The 22,477-nt window shown below is 40.5% G+C and overlaps 1 protein-coding gene across 15 annotated transcripts in view; it reads left to right on the forward strand.

The window, feature by feature from the left end:
• The first annotated feature begins 27 nt into the window (after positions 1 to 27).
• The window catches only part of UBAP2L (ubiquitin associated protein 2 like), a 43,356-nt gene continuing 20,906 nt past the window's right edge, over positions 28 to 22,477 (forward strand). For 9 of the 15 annotated variants that reach the window (XM_057528566.1, XM_057528555.1, XM_057528539.1 and 6 more), the window contains exons 1-11: positions 28 to 103; positions 4,192 to 4,321; positions 5,847 to 5,924; positions 6,501 to 6,611; positions 10,217 to 10,385; positions 10,788 to 10,883; positions 11,306 to 11,351; positions 11,872 to 11,984; positions 16,033 to 16,085; positions 18,060 to 18,145; positions 20,725 to 20,896. In XM_057528566.1, the coding sequence (XP_057384549.1) occupies positions 4,232 to 4,321; positions 5,847 to 5,924; positions 6,501 to 6,611; positions 10,217 to 10,385; positions 10,788 to 10,883; positions 11,306 to 11,351; positions 11,872 to 11,984; positions 16,033 to 16,085; positions 18,060 to 18,145; positions 20,725 to 20,896 (1,014 nt within the window). In that variant the 5' untranslated portion in view covers positions 28 to 103; positions 4,192 to 4,231. Of the gene's footprint in view, positions 104 to 4,191; positions 4,322 to 5,846; positions 5,925 to 6,500; positions 6,612 to 10,216; positions 10,386 to 10,787; positions 10,884 to 11,305; positions 11,352 to 11,871; positions 11,985 to 13,789; positions 13,850 to 16,032; positions 16,086 to 18,059; positions 18,146 to 20,724; positions 20,897 to 22,477 lie in introns of all 15 variants that reach the window. The other 6 variants (XM_057528513.1, XM_057528496.1, XM_057528476.1 and 3 more) reach the window with 1 other exon arrangement.

Raw genomic sequence — 22,477 nt, forward strand, 5'->3', positions numbered from 1 at the left:
GAGCGCAAGAGGGAAAAGGAGGGAGGGGGGGTGGGGAGGAGGGAACCTTATATCACGTGACAGGGGCGGCGCGGCCCGGGGTGTCAGTGTGGAGGAGACTGAGGTAAAGTTGGGAGCGCAGCGGCGTTGGTGGCGGCGTCGGTGGCGGCGGCAGCGCGGCGGGGCCGGGTATTGTCCGCGGCCCCTTTAAATCCACGATCCCCCTTTTACCCTCCCTTCTTTCTCCCCTACCCCCGCCGTATCCCCCTCCCTCGGTAGGCCCCCCCGCACCGTGTGTTCCCCACTGTACACCCCCCCTCCTAGTCTTGCGAGCCCTGCCCCCCCCCTCCCGAGTCGGCCGCTGGAGGTTTTGTTTATGGTTGGGTTCGCGGCCTAGTGGGCCGCGCCAGAGCCGGGGCCTCGATTTGGGAGCGTGGCCGGGGCGGGGCTTGGGGCAGCCGGAGCGGGGGGGCCATGCGGCTAGAGCCTGAGAGGGGGGAGAGCGAGAAAGAGCGCGAGCGAGCGAGGCCTGGGCCCCGCCTGAGGTAGGGCCCTCTCTCTACCCTGGCCGGTGCCTGTGGAGAAGACGAGAGGGCCTCCTCCCTTTCCAACCCTCTGCGGGCCTCTGATCCGGATCCGGCCTGGTTTGGGGGTGGCGGGGTGGGGGGGGGGAGAGGGAGGGCGATGGGGTGGAGCTGCCCCAAACTCCCCCATGTGGCCCTCAGTTTGGAGTGCGGAGGATTAATTTGTTCCGGGTGGGAGGTAAGGAGGCGATTGGCCCCGGGAGCTCCCGATGTGGCGCTGAGCGGGGTGAGCCTCCCATCCTCCACGCGTGGGCTTGCGTCCCCTTTCCGTTTCCAGCCTCTTTGTCAGCTCCTCTTATTACCTTTCCTTCTTGCTCACCGCTCCAGCTCTTGGAATATATTTTTTTGCTGCTGTCTTTAGTCTCCTGTCTTCCATACTGTAGTTCTGGGTACCCCAAACAATTAATGATGTTATTTGGGAAGCTGGGCCTGAAAGCCCCCATAGGGTATATTACGCCTAAGGGACGTCATTAGAGCAGTGGGGTATGTGTTCACTCTTCTTATAATGGGACAGGAATTCCAAATTTCTTCGACCCTTCACCTTGTGGACAGTCCTTAAATTGCTTTGCAAACTGATGTCACAAACAGGAGGCCGCTCCTTTTCCACCGTTCTTGAAATGTAGCCATCTCTGGTGTAGGATGTTGTGGAAAGAAAAACACCACAGTAACAGGCATTTTTTTTTGTTATTGTTACCCTTTTTGCCTTTGATTGTCCCTGATTATTAGATGGATAAATCCTTTTTGTCTTCTCCCCAACCACTTCCACCACCCATATTCTGCTTTGAGAATGAATGTCTGATGTGACTTGCTGGGATGTGATGAGGGTCAGTGACAACCTGAAATACAGGAGAAGTAAAACGTTTTGGCTGTGTATGGGTTGTTAAAACTGCTTTGAGATCCTACAACCATTGTCCTTAAAGATTAGACTATCCCAGTGATTATTTCCATTGTGAATGGGAAGTCGGGGAAGTGTTGCTGGCATGTAAACTAATGATGAAAGGCCTTAAAATGTACTGTTTGGATTTTGATTTTTAAAGCCCCTTGTTGCCAAATGTGTCCTAACTGGGAAGTACTCTTTTTTAAATTAGATTCAAGTTGATGGGGAAGGGGGTGCAGAGATCATTTCCACAGAGCATCTAGGCGAATTAGTTGCTCTGTTAGACGTAGCAAGCCTTACCCACCCCCGTCCAGCTTCAGAGTTTCTGAATTGTTTCTCACATTAGATTGTAAGCTCCCTGAGGGCAGCAACCAAGTCATATTGCTTTTGTATTTTCTAAAGTATTGGACACATAGTAGATACTCAATAAATACTTGTTATTTATTTTTTTCTGTAAAATTTCTCTGGCTATTTTTTTAAGTAGCTGGTTTTCAGAAAACAGTCAAGGGCACTCTTGTGTTGAAACCTGTATTTGTTCCTGCACTATTCCCTTGGTCTCCAATACTTGTCACCTACTTCCCTTAAATATTTTTATGTTTTAAGAAAGAGTACTTAACAAGATTCCTCATCTCCACTGTGATAACTCTGGGTATGTGTCTCTGCTTGCTACTAAAAGGCTACTAATTCTGTGCCCTCCAGTGATCCATCCCAGATCACTTATTTTTGATCTTTTGGTCAGTGTTGTTACTACCTAGGTGGTAGAATTTCTTAGTCACACGTTTCAAAGCATTTGTAAGAGAGAAATGGAAGTTAATAGTAAGACTGATTAGGAGGATTTTTTTTCCCCCTTTCCTGAGTAATTGGCTTTCAAAATGATTTTTTAATGTATTTACATTGATTGGTACTGTACATGCAGTTGTCCATACAGGTAGTCATGAAATTCATATCCACAGTGTAACTCATGCTCACAAGTTGAAATCACATGATGAGTAGAAAGCAATCAATATTTGTAAGTTACAGGAGAGGCTACTCCCATGTTAGAATATTCATCTTAGAGTCAATTATAATAAAGCCGAATAGTTTTCCTCTAGGTTTTTTCTTTCTTTTTTTTTTTCTCTTTGATTTGAATCCAGGTGTACTTGGTTGAATAACACTTGTTTATTGTAAATTAAGTGTTGGAACTTGACAATAATGGCAGCCTGGGAAAATGGACTACAGTGTATCAAATAATCCTGTACTACCTATACATATTTACAGGCCTTTTTGTGCACATTTGTGTAGGGAGAAGAGGTAATGGTTAAAAATTAGCCATGAACTTTCCTTAAAAATATTTTGGTGACAGGGAATGTAAAACTCAATTCTTAATGACTGCATCAAACGACAAAGACCTATGTAACATATTGACCCAACTGGGTGAAGAATTTATCCACAGGGAAGTTGGCTTTGTGACCCAAGAAACAAGTGAAATTCCCTCTCCTAATATTAATCCTTGCATATTTCTTTAGAAGCCCAGCCTACCTGTTCTTCAAATCCAGCAATGTCTTCTGGGCAGCTTAAAATTACCCTATATGAAGTTTCATTAATGAAAAAAAATTAAATGTAGAGCAGAAAAGTATAAACTTGTCCTCTTTGGCAGGGAATAAAACAATGCAATGTAACCTTATTTTGAGCACTCCATCATATGATAAATGTTTTCTTTGTTTACTAAATGCAACAGCTGAGATTGCATTATAAAACAAAGTATGAATGAAGGCAACTTAAATTCAGTAGAATCTTTGCTTGTTAGAAGTGTTATTAACAAAACTGATCTGGTTTTGGGAAGGCCCTGTGTGTTCCATGTCTCTTTAAAGACTCAACAAAGTCATCTTGCTGGCAATAATGTCTCAAGTTTAAAATGACTTCCCAGAAGCACTTTCTTCCAAATAAAACTCTGTGCTAGATGCTTTTGGTTTGGGACAAATTTGGGATTCTCTATATATTAAGGTGAGTGGTGGAGGGTAATTGTAATTCTGGTTTCTTGGAACTGCGGACTTAGGAAACCAACAGAAGCAGCCACAAAAGCAGCGTGTTAGAATTATTACCAAGGAACTGAGATTCTGGGCAAAGTCACTGGGTCTGATACGTGCCTTGCTGAAAGGTGTGGGAGCCCCCACACCATACTGAGAGATAGAAACTTGAGGGAGGAAGAAAGAGGCTAGACTTGAGCTTGTCCTTTCCCAAATGATGGAGGACACATGCAACTTACGTTTAAAAGGTTGTAAGGCAGGTAAAGCTGTTTTCAAAGGTAGGTTGAGTACAGCATTTTAAATTGTTTTTATTTGGAGTATAGACTAATCTCCTTCCTGGAAGGCTTTTGTTTCCAGGCTTTGCTGATTATCTTTCCTTCTGTCAAAGGGACTTTGGGTATTTTCACCTATTGGAAGACTTGATTATTAACATTGTTTTGCTTACTATCAAGATAGCAAAACTTCACAAAGGCTGCTTATAGGGGACTGTAACCAAATCGTGCTCATAACTTTAAAACAAACCATCACTTAACACATGTTTTATATATTTCTTGTTTTACAAAAATGGATTAATAGTCACAGTTCCCTAAGGAATTTATCATACTGGAAATCTGTCTCAAGAACAGGTGAATGTTGGTTTGTCTCTTTAAAGAAATGAAAATGGTGAAGGTGCTGATGAAAGAGAGGTTGAAAACATTTTGCCCACATTTAACATCTAAACTTTTTTTTTTCTTAAATCTTTCAGTATTCTACCTTGTAAATACTGTTATTTGTATATACTGTAAATGATGACGTCGGTGGGCACTAACCGAGCCCGGGGAAACTGGGAACCACCTCAAAACCAAAATCAGACACAGCACAAGCAGCGGCCCCAGGTAAAGAACCCAAGGGATATGGATCTATGGGGTAGCCTTACTGGTTGATACTGGTTTCCATCTAGGGCAGCATCATTCTGTGCTTTGGATTATTAGTTTGGGTTCTTTATTCTTATTTTCTAATCCATGCCTCTTTTCACTTGGGGCCTGATAACTGTTAATGACATGCTGTGATGCAATGTGCTTAATTTACTGCACTATGAGGCTTGGAAAGAATGGGTCCTGTGCTTTGTATCTCTAAGATAGCACTTTCCTTCATTCATCTGGGTTGTTTTAGCAATACGTTTCTTATTTCCTAGACCTTGCACTTTGACATCCCTGTAGCCAATCTGTCTTTTTAAAAAAAGTTTTTTTTAAATTTATTTATTTTATTTATTTATTTTTGGCTGCATTGCATCTTCCTTGCTGCACATGGGGCCTACTCTTCGCTGCGGTGCACGGGCTTCTCATTGCGGTGGCTTCTCTTGTTGCAGAGCATGGACTCTACGCACGTGGGCTCAGTAGTTGTGGCACACAGGCTTAGCTGCTCCACGGCGTGTGGGATCTTCCTGGACCAGGGCTCGAACCCGTGTCCCCTGCATTAGCAGGCGGATTCTTAACCACTGAGCCACCAGGGAAGCCCTCAATCTTTGTCTTGCCACCTTCTTCCTTTCCTTTGCTCTTCTTTTCCCTAACTTGTCTTTTGTTTTCCTCTCTGGTCTCATTGAGGTCTAATCTGATTTTTCCTTTCCCATGAGGAGTTAGCATCTTTACTATGTTCCTTCAAGATTAACAAATGAGACACTCTAGAGTATTGCTCAGTTTTAAAGAGTAAATTAACCTCCTTGGCACCTGGGTGCTGAGGTTTATGAGTTCTCTCTTTTTTCTTTCTTTTTAAGTTGGATTTAGATATGATCTTTTTTTTTTTTTTTTTAATAACCAGTCTGGTATTTGTTGGCACCTAATATGAATGAATTAATTTGTATTTGGTTATGGTCAGTTAAATTGAATATGTAAGACTAGAACTTTCCTCTTATTCATTTTTCTTTCACTTCTTTTTCCAGGTGAATTTCTAGCAGAATTTTAGTACTTAATCTCAGTTGGGGCTAAAATTTCTGACGTCTTATAAACATACACTGGATACTTGGAAGATATGCTGAGTGTATCCTCAGACTAAACCTTAATGATATTCTTATCCCTAAGGAATAAGAGGGTGGCATTGGTCATTGCAGAATCAGGAACAGGGTTTACACATGACTTTGCAAATAAATGAAATTGAATTAAGGCACAGATGTTTCAAAGTGGTGCTGTGACCCCAAAGTGAAAGTCTCTTTAGCTGTGAACATAGGTGAAAAAGCTCCCTGCTTTTTTAGAGATTGTAGCTTGAAATAGTCACAGCTTCACTCTTTGTTGTCATGGTGGTAGCGTTTTATTAGTTGGGCATTTGTAACAAGGAGAAGGAAATTGGGGTGGGAGATGATGAATATTAACTATATATGTCCCTCTTATTTCTCTAAACTGTTGTCTCTTGATCATGCTTTCTTAGGCCACTGCGGAACAAATTCGACTTGCACAGATGATTTCGGACCATAATGATGCTGACTTTGAGGAAAAGGTGAAACAAGTGAGTGTATCGCTCATTTGCCATAAGCTGTGGGAAAAGACATCAAGATCAAAGCACAGTTAAATAGAATTGATGCCTACCAGGATATTTTCCACTATAGTATTAAAAGAATTATGAGTGCTTTTATTGTCTGATTGTACCCCTTTGGACAGATACCTTGTTCAAAGAGGTTTTACCTTAATTTTAACCTCTTGTTTATTGAATGACTTTTTTGGTACCATTGTACAGCAGCTTTGAATAGTTGTGGCATCTAGGAAATGTGGAAAGTCATGGTATCCTGTATGCTTCTGGATACAGAAGCATATCCTGTATGCTTCTGGATCCTGTATGCTTCTGCATTTGACTCTCTATTAGATGCTGTATCGTTTAACTGCTTTATAAATACTTTTGCCCCATCCCTAATCACAGGTTGTTAATATTTTGCTTTTGGAACTAGAGTACCAAAATTCTGCATGTTTTACTTTTTTAAGCCTGGTTCTTTCAAACTCAGCTGTGTCTTCTCCCTATTTTTCACCTAGTTTTCTTTTGTGGGGAGTACAAGCTTGTTCATGATGGTTGCTGATCTTTCTCTTTCAGTTGATTGATATCACAGGCAAGAACCAGGATGAATGTGTCATTGCTCTGCATGACTGCAATGGAGATGTCAACAGAGCCATCAATGTACTGCTGGAAGGAAACCCAGATACGGTAGAGTGCTAATAAAGTGTTCTAGAAAGTGGGTCCCTCGTTGAGAGGCTAGTAAATTCCAGAAATAACAAGTGGGGTAACTCACCTTAAAGCAGAGTATCTTATTCTCCAAATAAAGCAAGGAACTGTCTTGGAGCTTATTTGCTGCAGGTTGCAGGTACTTAAAATTTATGCACAATAAATAGGAGAAAACAGATAAAATCAGTTTCTTCTAGTTGGCCTGGAAATAAATTATTCATTCTAGGCTAGTGACTGTTTTCAAGATTTGGTTAGTCTGAGTTAGAGGTGCTATTTAATAGCCTTAGTTACTAATCATGGAAGATTTCTTCTCACATGTTTTATTGCTATTGAACAAAGCCACAGACTACTGGATTCTGATTTCAGAACACTCCCACCAATATCAGCTTTACATTTCACAATACCTTTTCATCATGTGAACTTACTTCTGTTGAATTAGCAGAGAAACAAACTTTAGAGCCTGTTGACCATCCCTGGAGATGATAGGGGATATTGGAGGAACTCTTGCCCTAGAATTTAGAGTTGCTTTCACCTCCTCCTTTCCTTTCCGTTTAATGAGAATCCTGTGTTTTGTTATTGTCTTATTACTGTTTCAAATTGTTAAGCCTCTTAAGAACAGGGATTCTGCCTTACTAATTAATCTTTGGGATGTTCCTGCAGTGTTTAGTAGAGAACTTTATTATTATTTTTTTTAATAAGGAGTGTATCATTTGAAGTCATTTTTATTTACTTGGTCTTACTCAGGGGATCTTTGGTTGAGATTGATAACCAGATTTCATCCTTAGATTAACTTACTGATGTTACAGTGTCACTTCAGCTGAATGTTGGAGGTTTGTCAGTTTCCTTGAAGCAATGGGAAATAATAGTGAAAAACTATTTTTAATCATTGAATTTAAATTTGTAGCTTTTTCTCTTCAAAAGTGTGGTCCTAAATTAGATTTTATATTATGGGCCTTGTTTGAAAGTTACTGCCTGGATAAACAGAAAGCGGTTCTGGTTCATCTTGAGTTTACTCCAGAGTAATTGCCTCTGTATTTTGGAGGGAGTGGGGTAGAGGTGGAGGTGAATCTACTTACACTTTTAAAAAGTGTGAATTTTTGGGAGACTTCCCTGGCGGTCCAGTGGTTAAGACTCTGAGCTCCCAGTGCAGCGGGCATGGGTTCGATCCCTGGTTGAGTAACTAAGGTCCTGCACGCTGCATGGCACGGCTTAAAAAAAAAAAAAAAAAAAAAAGTGAATTATTTTTATTTTTATTTTTTTTTGCACAAGTCATATTTTGTTTCACCTTCTAGCATCTCCTGCCTAGTGCTACAAGTCTGACCTTTCACAGTATCAAAAAAGAAAAAAAGGTAGAGAATGTAGGTTTATGCCACAAATAAACCAGCTACTAGTGAAACCGGTGGGAGTCAATGTTGGATGTATTTGGTTGGATGAGATCGTATTAGAAAACTGGCAGTGCCTCGGGAAGATTATAGTAATTCTTTTTACTTACAGAACCCATCTGGTGCCAGCAGCTGATGTATAACCATAGAGAAGAAAAAGGTGACAGGTTTCTGAAACCTATCAGGTTTTGAGACAGAGTAGCAAAAACTCGAAGAACTGTGTGGAGTCTGGTTTCCGGTGTTCCTGATGTAGATTTAGCTACAAGGTTACTATAATTTATGAATTGAAGCTACTGTGAGCAAAAATTGACCTACCAGCTCTAATGTGGAATCAGGGTGGGTTGAAAGAGTAGGCAACAAGGAACTGCCGAGTCCTAGGCAGATACTTAATTTTTAGTAAACTATTTCTTGTGGACTTTACAGAGTATGTAGGTATGCTTTTAGTATAGTTTTAAATTTACTGTTTTTGAACTTAAAAATGTTTAAATTGTGGTAAAATATACTTAACAAAATTGACCAGTTTATCCATTTTAAGTATACAGTTCATTGGCATTAAGGACATTCACAGTGTTGGACAACCATTACCACTATCCATTTCCAGAACTTATTCATTTCCTAATTAGAAACTGTATCCATTAAACAGTTAACTCTCCATTTCCCCACTCCCAGGTTGGGGTAACACCTATTTTCACTACCTCGTGTAAGGTTTTGCCTGTTCTTGGTGCCTCATATAAGTGGAATCAAATAATATTTGTCTTTTTGTGTCTTCGTTTAGCAAAATGTTTTCAAGGTTTATCTATATTGTGGCTTGTGTCAGAATTTCACTTCTTTTTAAGGCTGAATAATATTCCGTTGTATGTTTGTAGCACATTTTGTTTATCCACTCATCCACTGGTGGATGCTTGGGATTATTTGGAAATAAGTTGTTGTAGACATCATAGTACTTTATTTCCTAAATTCTTTGGCATGTTTCCCTTAAAGGATACTCTTTTATATGACCACAATATTATTATCAACCCTGACAAAATTAATAGTAATTTCATGTTACTATTCCATATTTTCAAAGTCATTGGATATTAGATACCTGTTGCTGAGCAACAGAACAGGGCCATTGTAGTTTGGGTTAGATGGTATCTAGGATAGTAAAGATCTGATAGTCTTGGTGTTTGAACTGGAACTTTTATTTGTACATATTTTCTGCAAAAATTTGTAAATCAATGTATTTGTGTGTTTAAAACTTGATAGGGAATTCGCTGGTGGTTAGGACCCTGCGCTTTCACTACTGAGAACCTGGGTTCAGTCCCTGGTAAGGGGACTAAGATCCCACAAGCCTCACGGAGAGGCCAAAAAAAAAAAAAACAACTTCAAATTTATAAAACTCATTTTCCTAAGGAATGAGTTTTTGCAAGACTGTTTAGCTCATTTTCCTTACTGTAAATATTCCCTCCTGAAATCTGGAATGAACTGCTTTGAGGAAGGTTGAATCGTATTGTAGCAATTCAGGATGTATAGAGGAGAACACAGTGAATAAAACCAGGAATGGAAGGCTTCCTATAGTCAGCATGTCTCAAGGCCAAGGCTGTGCTTTCCTGACTGCTATTTGGTCTTCTTTTAAATAAAGGAAATTGGTGTTGTGTGAAGGGGGGTGGGTTGGGCTGTAGGTAATAGTTGTTTTCCTCCTAAATTCTAGGTTGCTGAATTAGAGAATATACTCAAGAGCCAAATGCTATTCATTCATTCTGAATTCAGAGTTAACTTTTACAAACTTTCAGTTTTCTTTTCTGCTTTATTTGACATGGATAAGGCTATAAAAAACTGGGAGTCACTGAATCCAAAGGGAATTAGTTTTTTCAGCCCAGGAAACACACTTGAAAGAAAGGACTAGTAAGTAACTAGGTCCTTTGACTACCACGCCGAGTGACTGAACTGGATAGAGATCTCGGTAACCCTTTTGGATGTGATCCCTGCAATCCATTTGCTTATAAGCACCTCTTCTACAAAAAGGGCTTCAATTTTGCAGTGATAGGTGTAGAATTTGTTTTGAGGTTCTGTCTATACTCTCCACTTAAACAGAAATAAACTAATAGAAGTTATCTTAGATGTGGATGCTGAGAGGAGAATGGTTAACAGTTGTCCCAGCTTTTATCTCTGGTTTCCTGGTAGCAACCTATATTGATTAGACATGAATGCTCTGCTCTTCTTTAGCATTCCTGGGAGATGGTTGGGAAGAAGAAAGGAGTCTCAGGACAGAAGGACGGTGGCCAAACGGAATCCAACGAGGAAGGCAAAGAAAATCGAGACCGGGACAGAGACTATAGTCGGCGACGTGGTGGGCCACCAAGACGGGGGAGAGGTGCCAGCCGCGGACGAGAGTGTATGCATGGGGCTTTAACAAAAACGGCTGTGGGTTAGTAACGTCTAGACTTGAGGGATGTCAGGGCCCTGCGAGGCTGGATCTAGTAACCATTATATCCTTTTGATTTTTTCTTAAAATTATCTGTTCTGAGACCTTGGCATTTCTTGCATGTAGCCTTTTCTAGCAACAGCCACCAGTTTAGCATGAAGTTACCTTATAGCCGTTTGTAAAATTGTTTGACTAGTAACCATTCCCTTAGTAACCATCATGTTCCATCCTTCCAGCTCATTTTCTCTTCTTTGTTTTTGTCTCCCCACCACCATGTATACATACCATTTATGTACATACTTTCTATTCACTTTGCTCTGGCCATCTGTGGTGTTTTGTTTTGTTTTGTTTTGTTTTGTTTTTAAATTTCAGTTCGAGGTCAGGAAAATGGATTAGACGGCACCAAGAGTGGAGGGCCTTCTGGAAGAGGCACAGAAAGAGGCAGAAGAGGTCGTGGCCGAGGCAGAGGTGATCAGTTTGTTGGTGGGATGGATATTGGGGGCAAGCTACTCTTATTAGTTTAGTAGGGGTCTGCTTTATTTAAAACCAGACAAATTCACATGGATTCTGGATACCTTAATTGTTGAGATGTCATGCAAATTCTAGAGATTACTGAGTGGGCAGTGGGAAGGAAGGTAGATGTCATTTTCTCTGCTCTTTATTGTTGCTATTATTGTATTTGCTTGAGGATCCAGCAGTTTGATCAGCAAAGGAACAACCTTGTCAATAATAATTGTCCTGCTGTGTTATATTAACTGATGTGCTACAGAGTGAGAGAAGGAATATCTGATGATGTCAACCACTTACTTTCCAAAGCTGCCTCAGTTGGCAGGGTGATTTTATATCAACTTCTAAAATACTTCTTTCTCCCTCTTTTTCTCATTCTTTAGGTGGCTCTGGTAGGCGGGGAGGAAGGTTTTCTGCTCAAGGAATGGGGTAAGTTTCATTGATCCAGTGTTAAAGTCTTTAATTTTTATTTTTCCTTAAGCATTACCATAATGTCTTAGCATGGTTAATATCCTGGTATCCTGAGGATAATAGGCAGCTATAACCAAAGTGTGATCAGAAAGATTACTGGACTATTTCATCAGGTGTGTATAGGCATAGGGCTATTTTTGGGAGATAAGCATTTACTACCTGGATTATTTTATCTCATAGCTTCATTTGAATATACATACCTGCTATTTTCCCAAAATCTTCATGTGGATTTTATTGGTGTCCTAACCCAAAAGGGATAGTGGATATAAATTAAGCTTATACCATGAAGTTTTAGGTAAGCTGGTAAGTGAGGAAAAGTAGGCAGCTTATAGGCTTATAGAATGGGGCCATGGTTGATCTGTACTAGGAAAGAGACAGTCAAGATTTTGATTGCCCTCCTTTTGAGTTAATTTTCACTGGTGCTGCTTAGAGCTCAGAGGCTCTTTTAAGCTTTTTTTTTTTTTTTTTTTCCTCCCAGAACCTTTAACCCAGCTGATTATGCAGAGCCGGCCAATACTGATGATAACTATGGCAATAATAGCGGCAATACATGGAACAACACTGGCCACTTTGAACCAGATGATGGGACGAGTGAGTGACTTTTATTAGTTTCTTGTCTCTGGGAATCTAAGGAAATAATTTTTTTGAGGTTATACTAACAAAAAAGTGGAGTAGTTTTTGGCTGCTGAGTCAGAGAAAGGGGTGACAACTGAATTACAGTGTACTCTCTTCATTTGCTATGTGCCCATGGGCACATTATACATGCTATTTCACCTGATCTTCATCACTATTTTATGAAATAGACATTATTTATCGTCACTTTCCAAATAACAAGACTTAGACTGCAAGAGTGGTTATGAAATTTGCTAGTATTTGAACTCAGAATTTTTTGACTCTAAACGCTCATGCTCTTTCCATTATACCATTAGCTCCAATTGTATTTCCTAGTGTTTCTGTTTGGCTACTTAGCTTTGCCTTTTGAAAAGATATCCAGAATTAATTAATCAACCCACTACTTGTAAAGATGAATAGGGCCCAGAATCAAAGCCCACTGTCAATTTATTTGTTTCTGCATACAGAGATAGGAGTATCTTTTTCCCTTAATTTTTGGGAAATCTCAGTATCTGGGCAAGAAGGAAATCTGGAGACATTCTGCCTCTCTTTGTTGGATAGTCTTCTGGGTGTGGTAGAGTATTATGGGATTCGCTTTTTTTATTAGCTGACTTTGATGCATATTTGGGTAGCGTATATATGTTTGAGGATATGTTAGGCTTGTGGGATACACCAAGATGTGTTTGGGAGTAAGAGATAACTTTTACTACTTTAAATAAGAGCAGCCTCTTGGTTCCAGAGTACTTTCTTATGAGATCAGCTACCTCTTTCTGGCTGAGCCAGCACATGGAAAGCCTGAGACTTTTTTCCTCTTACAAAGTAGGGGAAGGGTTAATAGTAGAGCATGAAATAGGCTCTTTGACTCCTTATCCATTTAAATTTGCGTTGCCCCCTTTCAAAGATCAGTTACCTTAATCCTGCGTCTTTAGGAAGGTCTTTGGCACAAATCATTTCTCATCTACTGCCGACAATATGCTGTACCTCACGTCCTGAATGTTACTTGCTTTTTGTTCATCAAGCTATCTTATAAACTCATTTTTAATACAGATTTCTCATTGGTGGAGGCTAAAGTTGAGTTATTGGCAAGCTAGATATCTTTTTGAAGTCCCTTAACCATTTGGCTGTGAAATATCCTCTTCTGTTTTAACTTATTATATTTTGGAGGCATTAGAACTGCTCTTCATTCATCTCTTGATGGCTTTGTAGAGCATTGGTAACAGTCTGAATAACAGATATGTTTCTGAGCTCTAGTTCGTTCTTGGGTATTTGGCTTTTTATCATTGGCAGAAAAGATAATAGAAGTCGAGGGATTTGTTTTTAGTTGTGGATAGAAAATCAGGCATGGAGTCCCAGTCCTAGATTGAAAGCCTTAGCTATTTTCAACAAGGATCTGGTTGGGAAAAGAGAGAGGGAAGGAAGAGGTGTGTTTATTTATACCGAGTAGAGAACAGCAGATTTGGGAGGCTAGAATCAGAAATCTTTGATTTGTGGCTGAATGAAAAATTATGTGAATTGCTGCTGTCATCTTGTTAGTGTGAAAGTGTTGAGTATAGTTTCATGCATTCCCTTCAAGTTTCATGATTTGAACTTACCTTCACGCATGATCTCTTTTTGTGTTTTCATGATAGCAAATTACAAATTCCCTTTTTAAATTAAAAAGAGACTCAAATCTACCCTTAAAATATCCACAGGTACAGTGGGAATTGTGTGTTGGGGGCAAACATTCTCATTCACAAGCAAAATTTCACTGGTTGTTTTTTCTTTTCTTTTCTTTTTTGTTTCAGGACTTGATTTCATTGGGGTTGAGGGGTCAAATTATCCCCGAAAATTTGAGACTGCTCCTGGTATGATACATCCAGGCGCCTAACTGCCCCGGATATTTAATAGATTTTTATGAACTGAAATATCTGTGGATATGTCATTTTTCTGTCTTCCTGCTTTTTATTTTTCTGCTTTTTTCTCTCATATTCTGTGCCTGTTTTTCCTCCTTAAAAAAATTAGTTTATTTAATGAATATTTAACATTTACATTGTCTGTGCTTTTTGCTGATGGAATGGAAGCCCTAATCTTTTGTTCAGAGCATTTGCACTGTTTCTGCGCCTTAACGCTTCCTCAGTGTAGTCCTTCTCCTTAGCCAAGACCATATGTCCTATATAGGAAGGTGTCAAGTAGCTGTCTACAGTCTTCCTTTCCATTCCAGATGCAGTCGCCAGAGTGCAGGGGGAAAAAAATTCTTGCATTGAGAGATAGCCTCTCAGTAGTAAATAACTTCTTAGATCACTTCCAATTCTAGGATTGTGTGTATGTGTTAACGCAGATTTTGGATTCCAATTAGCCAGGGTGGGATGGTTGTCAATGGGGAGGAAAAATGCCATCACTAGAGAAGGAGAGAATGTGGTTTGTAACTTATCTAAACTGAGATTGGACTTTAGTTTGATTTGGAGAACATTGTCATTATTAAGTGGTTTGGAATTTCCCTGGCACAGTTTTAACATTTTCCTGGGAAGGGCATTGCACTGAACGTATTTTTCTCTAGGAAATAGGATTTTTCATTATTAAATGTTTAGGAGAATTTCAGACGGTTTTGTAGGTGTTAGAATATTTCTCTTCAGTGACAGTGAAATCTGAATGCCACGCCTTCATTCTTTCATTCTTGTAAGAAGTTTTCTTCATTTGTAGAGAATGTTTTAAGAATTATTAAATATATACTGTTATTCTGAAGAAGAAAATAAGGTGTTTTCTGGTCCTTGCTACACAGAGGTTCCTATTTCTTAGTGTGGTTCTTTGGTTGAAGGGAAGAATTTTAGGTCTCATAGAAACTCACCTATGTTCCTTAAAAAATGACAGGTTCCTTTTCTGAGGATATGCGTATACATGAAGCAAAACAAGGGGAATGTGGAAGGTGGTTTGATTATTTACAGACTGTGCCATGACCTCAGCAGGTCAGATTTTGTGTTTTGTATAGTTAGGACCAGTACGGTAACTATTACACATATTTGATTTTTCAGTCTCATCTCGTGTCTTCTGAAAAGAACAGATCCATTGGGGTTTCTTATAGTTAAATCAATACGATCTATAAACTTGACTTCTGCTGAGTATGCATTTTTAAATTTAATTTTTATTTTTGGCTGCGTTGGGTCTTCGTTGCTGCGCGTGGGCTTTTCTCTGGTTGCAGAGAGCGGGGCCACTCTTCGTTGCGGCGCACAGGCTTCTCATTGCGGTGGCTTCTCTTGTGGAGCATGGGCTTTAGGCACACGGGCTTCAGTAGTTGTGGCACACGGGCTCAGTAGTTGTGGCACACGGGCTCTAGGGCACAGGTTCAGTAGTTGTGGCGCACAGGTGTAGTTGCTCCACGGCATGTGGGATCTTCCCGGATCAGGGATTGAACCCGCGTCCCCTGCATTGGCAGGCGGATTCTTAACCACTGCGCCACCAGGGAAGCCCTGAGTATGCATTTTTAAATTCAGTTCCCATAGCAGGTAGGTGTCAGTGCTCTCAGTTTGGATTTCAAGCCTTTCCTTCTTCACTGCCCTTTGACTATAATGTGGCAGCCATTTGTGTTCCTCTGCCCCTGCTGCCATCTTTCTTCAGACTGCCTTTTGTATTGTCTTATACCAAATAAGTATAGCTTGCATGTTTCAGTTTAAATTGTCTGCTGCCATTTCACTGAACGGACTACTAAGTCAGAGGACTGAAGGCCCTTAAGAGATTGCTTGGAGCATTGGGTCCATTGGTGTCTTGCTCTCTCTTGCATTTTCTCTCTCTTTCTTACTGTCTCGCTCTCTTTCCTATTACAGCTGTGTAACAAGAACTGAAAATAGCTGTGAAATCATAATCTTATTAAAACCCTGGTTCTGAGGTATCCCTTTCTAAAAAGTCCTTTCCTCCCTCTGAAGCCCAAGAATCCCTTCTGATTACTAAATTCTGGTTACACTTCTGGCTGCCAAAAGTTTAATACATCCGTATTTTCTGCCTATGCTTGGTACTGGCACTTAAAATTACTTCATTGTTTTTCCTTTATTCCCAGGTGCATGGAGGACTGCAACAGAGGAGTGGGGAACTGAAGATTGGAATGAAGATGTAGGTATTCCCAGGTCATTCCTCATTAGTACCTTCTATCCCTAAGTGGTGTTTAGGGATAGAAAATGGGTATGTTTCTACCCCTCAAAATTCACCCTGAAGATTCTGACCCAAAACTTTTACATCCAAAATAGTGTTCTGAGCCAGAACATTTCACATATGTTATATGAAGGAGACTGGGCATGAACAGGACTCTGTGGAACCAGACTATGGAAAGGGCAAGTGCACTTGTGTAAGTCCAATATCTGATTGTCGGATTTATCCCAGGAAGAGATGGTGGTTGGGTAGGGCACTAGCAATGGAGTTAGGCAGGTAGTGCATTGAGTAACAGCTTCTGGTGGCACATGACTCTCCTTGGATCAAATCAGTTATTTGGTTCACATTCAGGCATTGGTGTATGGTCCTGTAATTGGCTTAGAGATGGGTACAGATGAGAGTTACAGTACCAAGTTCTTAAGTTTACAGTCTGGTTGACTCTGGGACCCCTTTTGTTCTTGTACTAAGAGCCCAACGTGGTGATTGTAATTGAGATGAACATGTAGGTTTGGCTATCTTCCAGATTGACTAAACTAGGAAACCTCATAGATGGATGGCACATAAACAAGCTATATGAATTCACTGGAGTAGTACCTGAGTAAAAGAATTTTGCTGATCCCTGGTCACAGTCAAGCTTTTGCTGTGAATTACAGTTTCCCGTGATCATGGATGAACTTTCTTGTACTTGTATTGATTCAGTCAAGACAGAATATGATAAGAGGAAATGATGTGTCAAACTGTTTTGGTTTTCAGGCCTGAGTTTTAAAATTCTGGATGTATCAGCATCAGAGGGTGATTCTTTTCTATTGTAGCAGAGCTAGACTGCTTTGTGAATACTTTCTAAGATTTGGCTTGTCTGCTTAACCACCTTCCAGAGAATGATATATTTGGGGGAGTGGATTCCCTGTTTTTAGAGGGGAGATTTTAATCAAAAAGTTTTTTAAAAAAATCAACTTTTGGGGAATTCCCTGGCAGTCCAGTGGTTAAGGACTCCACGCTTTCACTGCTGAGGGCCGGGGTTCAATTCCTGGTTGGGGAACTAAGATCCCAGAAGGCCGGGCAGCATGCCCCCCCCTCAAAAAAAATCAACTTTTGAATAGTAGGAAGATTTATTCCCTACAATTGCTTACCTAATTTTAGTGTTTTATAGTGGAGAGACTAGGTGTAACAAAGTCAGTTTTAAGGCAAAAAATGCCTTAAAAAAAAAAAAAAAAATATATATATATATATATATTTGGTTGCACCAGGTCTTAGTTGTGGCAGGCGGGCTCCTTAGTCACGGTTCCAGGATTCCTTTAGTTGGGGCTCGCCGGCTCCTTAGTTGGAGCAGGTGGGCTCCTTAGTTGTGGCATGCGTGTGGGATCTAGTTCCCTGACCAGTGATCGAACCCAGGCCCCCTGCATTGGGAGCACGGAGTCTCATCCACTGCGCCACCAGGGAAGTCCCCAAAAAATACATGTTAAAATTATTCCTCCATATATCAACTCATCAGCACTTGGGCCCTTACTGCTCAAAAGCCAAGAATTAACTTATTTCTGTCTTCATCTTGGCTGTGATCTTCCTTTCTTTGAGAGGAGTAGTGGAAGATAAAGTATGGTTTGGATTGAGGTAGGAGTTGGGAGCTGTAGCGGGAAAATATAAAGGGGCTTTCTCTGTTTTTCTGTCTAGCATATTCACCTTCCTGTAAGTTCAGTGCACATATTATGTGACTTCACTAGATTTTATTGGGTTTCTTGATTCTACCCTCTCTTTTGATAAAACCATTGTGCATAGATAGAAGGGGTTTGAAGGTCAGTCCATTCAGGATTCCTTAGAGTAGATAGTTCTCTCTTCTAAGGGTTTCCCCCTTTTTCTTGATGTTGAATTCCCCTTACCTATGCCAGGTTTCTGACTGAAACCTACCTAACACTAGGAGTGACTAATTCCTCTGTTTTCCAGCTTTCTGAGACCAAGATCTTCACTGCCTCTAATGTGTCGTCAGTGCCTCTGCCTGCGGAGAATGTGACAATCACTGCTGGTCAGAGGCAAGTGTGTGGTATAATTCAGTATCTTTTCCCAAGGGTATCTGCTAAGTTAGTTGTAAGGAAGAGTGGCACTGGGCCTCTTCAGACTCCCATGGTGTCGGTAATGATGATAACCAAATCACATTAGGGTCCTATTAAGTTGATTGGTAGATTTGTAAGAGTTGATATTAGTAATCTACTGAATGGAAATCCATATATTACAATTTTAAAGCTAACTCTCCCCCAAATAGCCCTTTAATACATAGGTCAGCCTTGTCAGCATCACAGGTATTGATTAAAGCTTAGAACTTAGAACTTGTAGTAAGTCAGGTAAAGAGAAGCTGAAAGTGGAAAGTTTTCATATATTTCTGAATTTGCAGAACTGTTCAACAGTTTCATCTCTTGCTTAATAGTTATGATCTTTGCCTGCTTAGCCCACTGAGTATGGTGATAATTTTTTTCCCTAGGATCTGGCTTATGAAATTTTTAGAACTTGAACATAGGTATTGGGGTCAGTAGAGGGAGATGACACTTGTCAGGGAATATTTTTATCCCCTGAAAGACTCTTGGATTATTTCTAGACCTGGGTATGATAGCTGTTGATTCAGAATGTCCTAAAGAGAAGTGCGATAGGAATAGGATGTTGAGGATGTCATTACCAGAGGTAATGTGTTTTTTGTTTTCATACATCTTTGTTGGAGTATAATTGCTTCACAATGCTGTTAGTTTTTGTTGTACAACAAAGTGAATCAGCCATATGCATACATATATCCCCATATCCCCTCCCTCTTGAGCCTTCCTATCCCACCCCTCCAGGTCATTGCAAAGCACCGAGCTGATCTCCCTGTGCTATGCTGCTGCTTCCCACTAGCTAGCTATTTTACATTTGGTAGTGTATATATGTTGATGCTACTCTCACTTCGCCCCAGCTTCTCCCTTCCCCTCCACCGTGTCCTCAAGTCCATTCTCTATGTCTCCGTCTTTATTCCTGCCCTGCCACTAGGTTCATCAGTACCATTTTTTTTAGATTCCATAAATATGCGTTAGCATACGGTATTTGTTTTTCTCTTTCTGACTTACTGCACTCTGTATGACAGACTCTAGCTCCATCCACCTCACTACAAATAATTTAATTTCGTTTCTTTTTATGGCTGAGTAATATTCCATTGTATATATGTGCCACATCTTCTTTGTCCATTCATCTGTTGGTGGACATTTAGGTTGCTTCCATGACCTGGCTATTGTAAATAGTGCTGCAATGAACATTGTGGTACATGTCTCTTTTTGAATTATGGTTTTCTCAGGGTATATGCCCAGTAGTGGGATTGCTGGGTCATATGGTAGTTATATTTTTAGTTTTTTAAGGAACCTCCATACTTTTTTTTTTTTCCCCTATGATACCAAGTATCTGTGATTTTTTTTTCCACACCAATTCTGCAATTCTCTGACACCAGCTGGGTGTTCTGACACTAACTCTCCAGAGTTAGCGCAGACCCAAGTTGACCACTCAGTACCACAGGACTGCCTTTATTTACTTCAGAGGTCAGCTGCAAATGGGCCACCTGCACATTTCTGCCCAGCCGACTACAAATTTGGGAGTTCTCACAGCCCCCTTCTCAGGTTTAATAATTTGCTAGAATGACTCACATAACTCAGGAAAGAGTTTTACTTGCTGTCCCTGGTTTATTATAACCAGTACTCAGGAAGAGCCAGGTGGAAGAGGTGCATAGGGCATGGTATGGGGGTTGGTGGAGCACAGAGATTCTAAGCCCTCTCTGCGTGTGCTGCCCTCCTGGCACATCGATGTGTTCACCATCCCAGAAGCTCGCTGAACCTCATTGTTCAAGAGTTTTTAATCAGAGTTTCATTACATAGGCATGATTGATGAAGTCATTGGTGATTGAATTCAATCTCTAGCTCCTCTTCCTTCCCTAGAAGTGGGTGGAGTGTGATGGGGCTGAAAGTTCCAACTCTAATCATTTTCTTGGTGTTTCTGGTGACCAGCCACCTTCTTGAAACTGTGTGAGGGGTCCCACCCTGAGTAACTTTATTAGCATAAACTGGTTGAAAGAGACCAATTATGAAAAACAAAAGACAATCCTACTACTCAGGAAATTTGCAAAGCCTCTAGTATATATTTTCATTATACCACAAGTAACTTGAAATTTTTTAAAAATTTGGGGAAAAGTTCCCCAAACCCTTCTTGTTCCAAAGCTGCTTGAGGATGCCAGCCAGCATTCTAGTATGTGGTTTTATATATTAGATATTGGTAATGACAGGTACTCAGTATTAAAATCATGGGTAAAAATTTGTAAATTTTGGCCCAATTATCGAGCTGCTGTATTAAAGTTAACGTTTGATATTTCACTAAGTTAATTTCACTAAAATTAAAATATTTAACATTATTAAGGTTGGCAGCCTCATTGGAGCATAGGTAGATACTGTTGTGGCTCTTACACATCTGTTATTTTGATGAATTAAGCATTTCAGGGCTTTGTGTTTCTGGGGAGTGACTTCATTTTGATCTAACCATAATCTGAGTTGGGTGTTGGGGAATGCTGGAATGTTCATTCTTCATCAAGCTCCCATCTCTCCACCAGAATTGACCTTGCTGTTCTGTTGGGGAAGACACCATCTTCAATGGAGAATGATTCATCTAATCTGGATCCATCTCAGGCTCCTTCTCTTGCCCAGCCTCTGGTGTTCAGTAACTCGAAGCAGAGTGCCATATCACAGCCTGCTTCAGGGAACACGTTTTCTCATCACAGTATGGTAAGTAGGAAACATGGTGTATCCTAACCAAACTTTTCTGCAACCCCAGCACATACATACAGTAATTCCTTTCAGTGATACCCAGAGGTTTGGGGCAAGGTAAAGCGTCTTCTTTTGTCTTCCTAAGCTGACTTGGGTGTAGAGATGTCGAGTTGGGTAGTAGGGGATAGCTAGCTCTAGGAGAGGACTTAGCTTTGGACAGACTGAGTCATCTTATAAAAATGAGTTAGGAGACTTCCCTTGTGGTCCAGTGGGTTAGACTCCACGCTCCCAATGTACGGGGCCCGAGTTCGATCCCTGGTCAGAGAACTAGATCCCACATGCATGCCACAACTAAGAAGCCCACATGCCGCAACTAAGACCCAGCGTAGCCAAAATAAATAAATAAGTTAATTAATTAATTGTATTTTTTAAATGTGTAGACTTTAAAAAAAAATGAGTTAATATCATTTACTGAATACTTATTGTGCGAACATTGTTCACTTATTCTTTTTTTTTTTTTTAAATTCTGAAATATCTTTTTTTTAATTTTATTTATTTATTTATTTTTGGCTGTGTTGGGTCTTCGTTTCTGTGCGAGGGCTTTCTCTAGTTGCGGCGAGCGGGGGCCACTCTTCATCGCGGTGCGCGGGCCTCTCACTGTCGCGGCCTCTCTTGTTGCGGAGCACAGGCTCTAGATGCGCAGGCTCAGTAGTTGTGGCTCACGGGCCTAGTTGCTCCGCGGCATGTGGGATCTTCCCAGACCAGGGCTCGAACCCGTGTCCCCTGCATTGGCAGGCAGACTCTTAACCACTGCGCCACCAGGGAAGCCCCCACTATTATTCTTGAAGAGTGAAAATCAATGACAACCAATTTTAATACTAATTAGTATTAGTAATACTAACTAAACTTTGATGGAAGGTTGTAGCAGTTCCCTGTTTTTTGTTTGTTTGTTTTTTGGTTTTTGGCTGCACTGTGCGGCATGTGGGATCTCAGTACCCCGAACAAGGATTGAACCCATGCCCCCTGCATTGGGAGCACAGAGTCTTAACCCCTGGACCACCAGGGAAGTCTAGCAGTTCCCTGTTTCTTGAGAGAGCAGAATTGTCATATGTATTCATTTAAACCAGACATTTCTGAGCTAGGCTTCTAAAAACTTGGGGTCTTCCTGAATCTGCCCACTTACTAGCTATTTCTCCCTTTCTCTCTAAGTGGGGATAAGAGTGCTTGCTGTGCCTATCTTACAGGGCTTCAGGAAGATAAATAAGATAATGGGTAAAGTCTCCACAAATGTGGAAGTAATGGTATTGGTTATTAACAACCTAGAGCACTTACGGCAAATGACTTGTTGATTCAGAATATTTTTTAAAATTCAGTGTCATCAATTATAGCAAAGGCTAAATAACTAAACAAAGATGGTCAGTAAATCCTAAAAGTACTGCTTTTTCTCTCCTCTTTGCTTTTACTTTCCTGTTTATTTTTTGGTGGAGGGTTACTATAGTTGTAAGAGGTAAGAAACTACATGTGTGCGTATACTTTTATTTTTCTAGTAGTAAGGTTATAGTAGTTACTTCAGCTGTAAAACTGCTAAGTCAGCCTCTA

This window comes from Balaenoptera acutorostrata, chromosome 1 (assembly GCF_949987535.1).
Source record: "Balaenoptera acutorostrata chromosome 1, mBalAcu1.1, whole genome shotgun sequence".
NCBI classification, from domain to species: Eukaryota; Metazoa; Chordata; class Mammalia; order Artiodactyla; family Balaenopteridae; genus Balaenoptera; species Balaenoptera acutorostrata.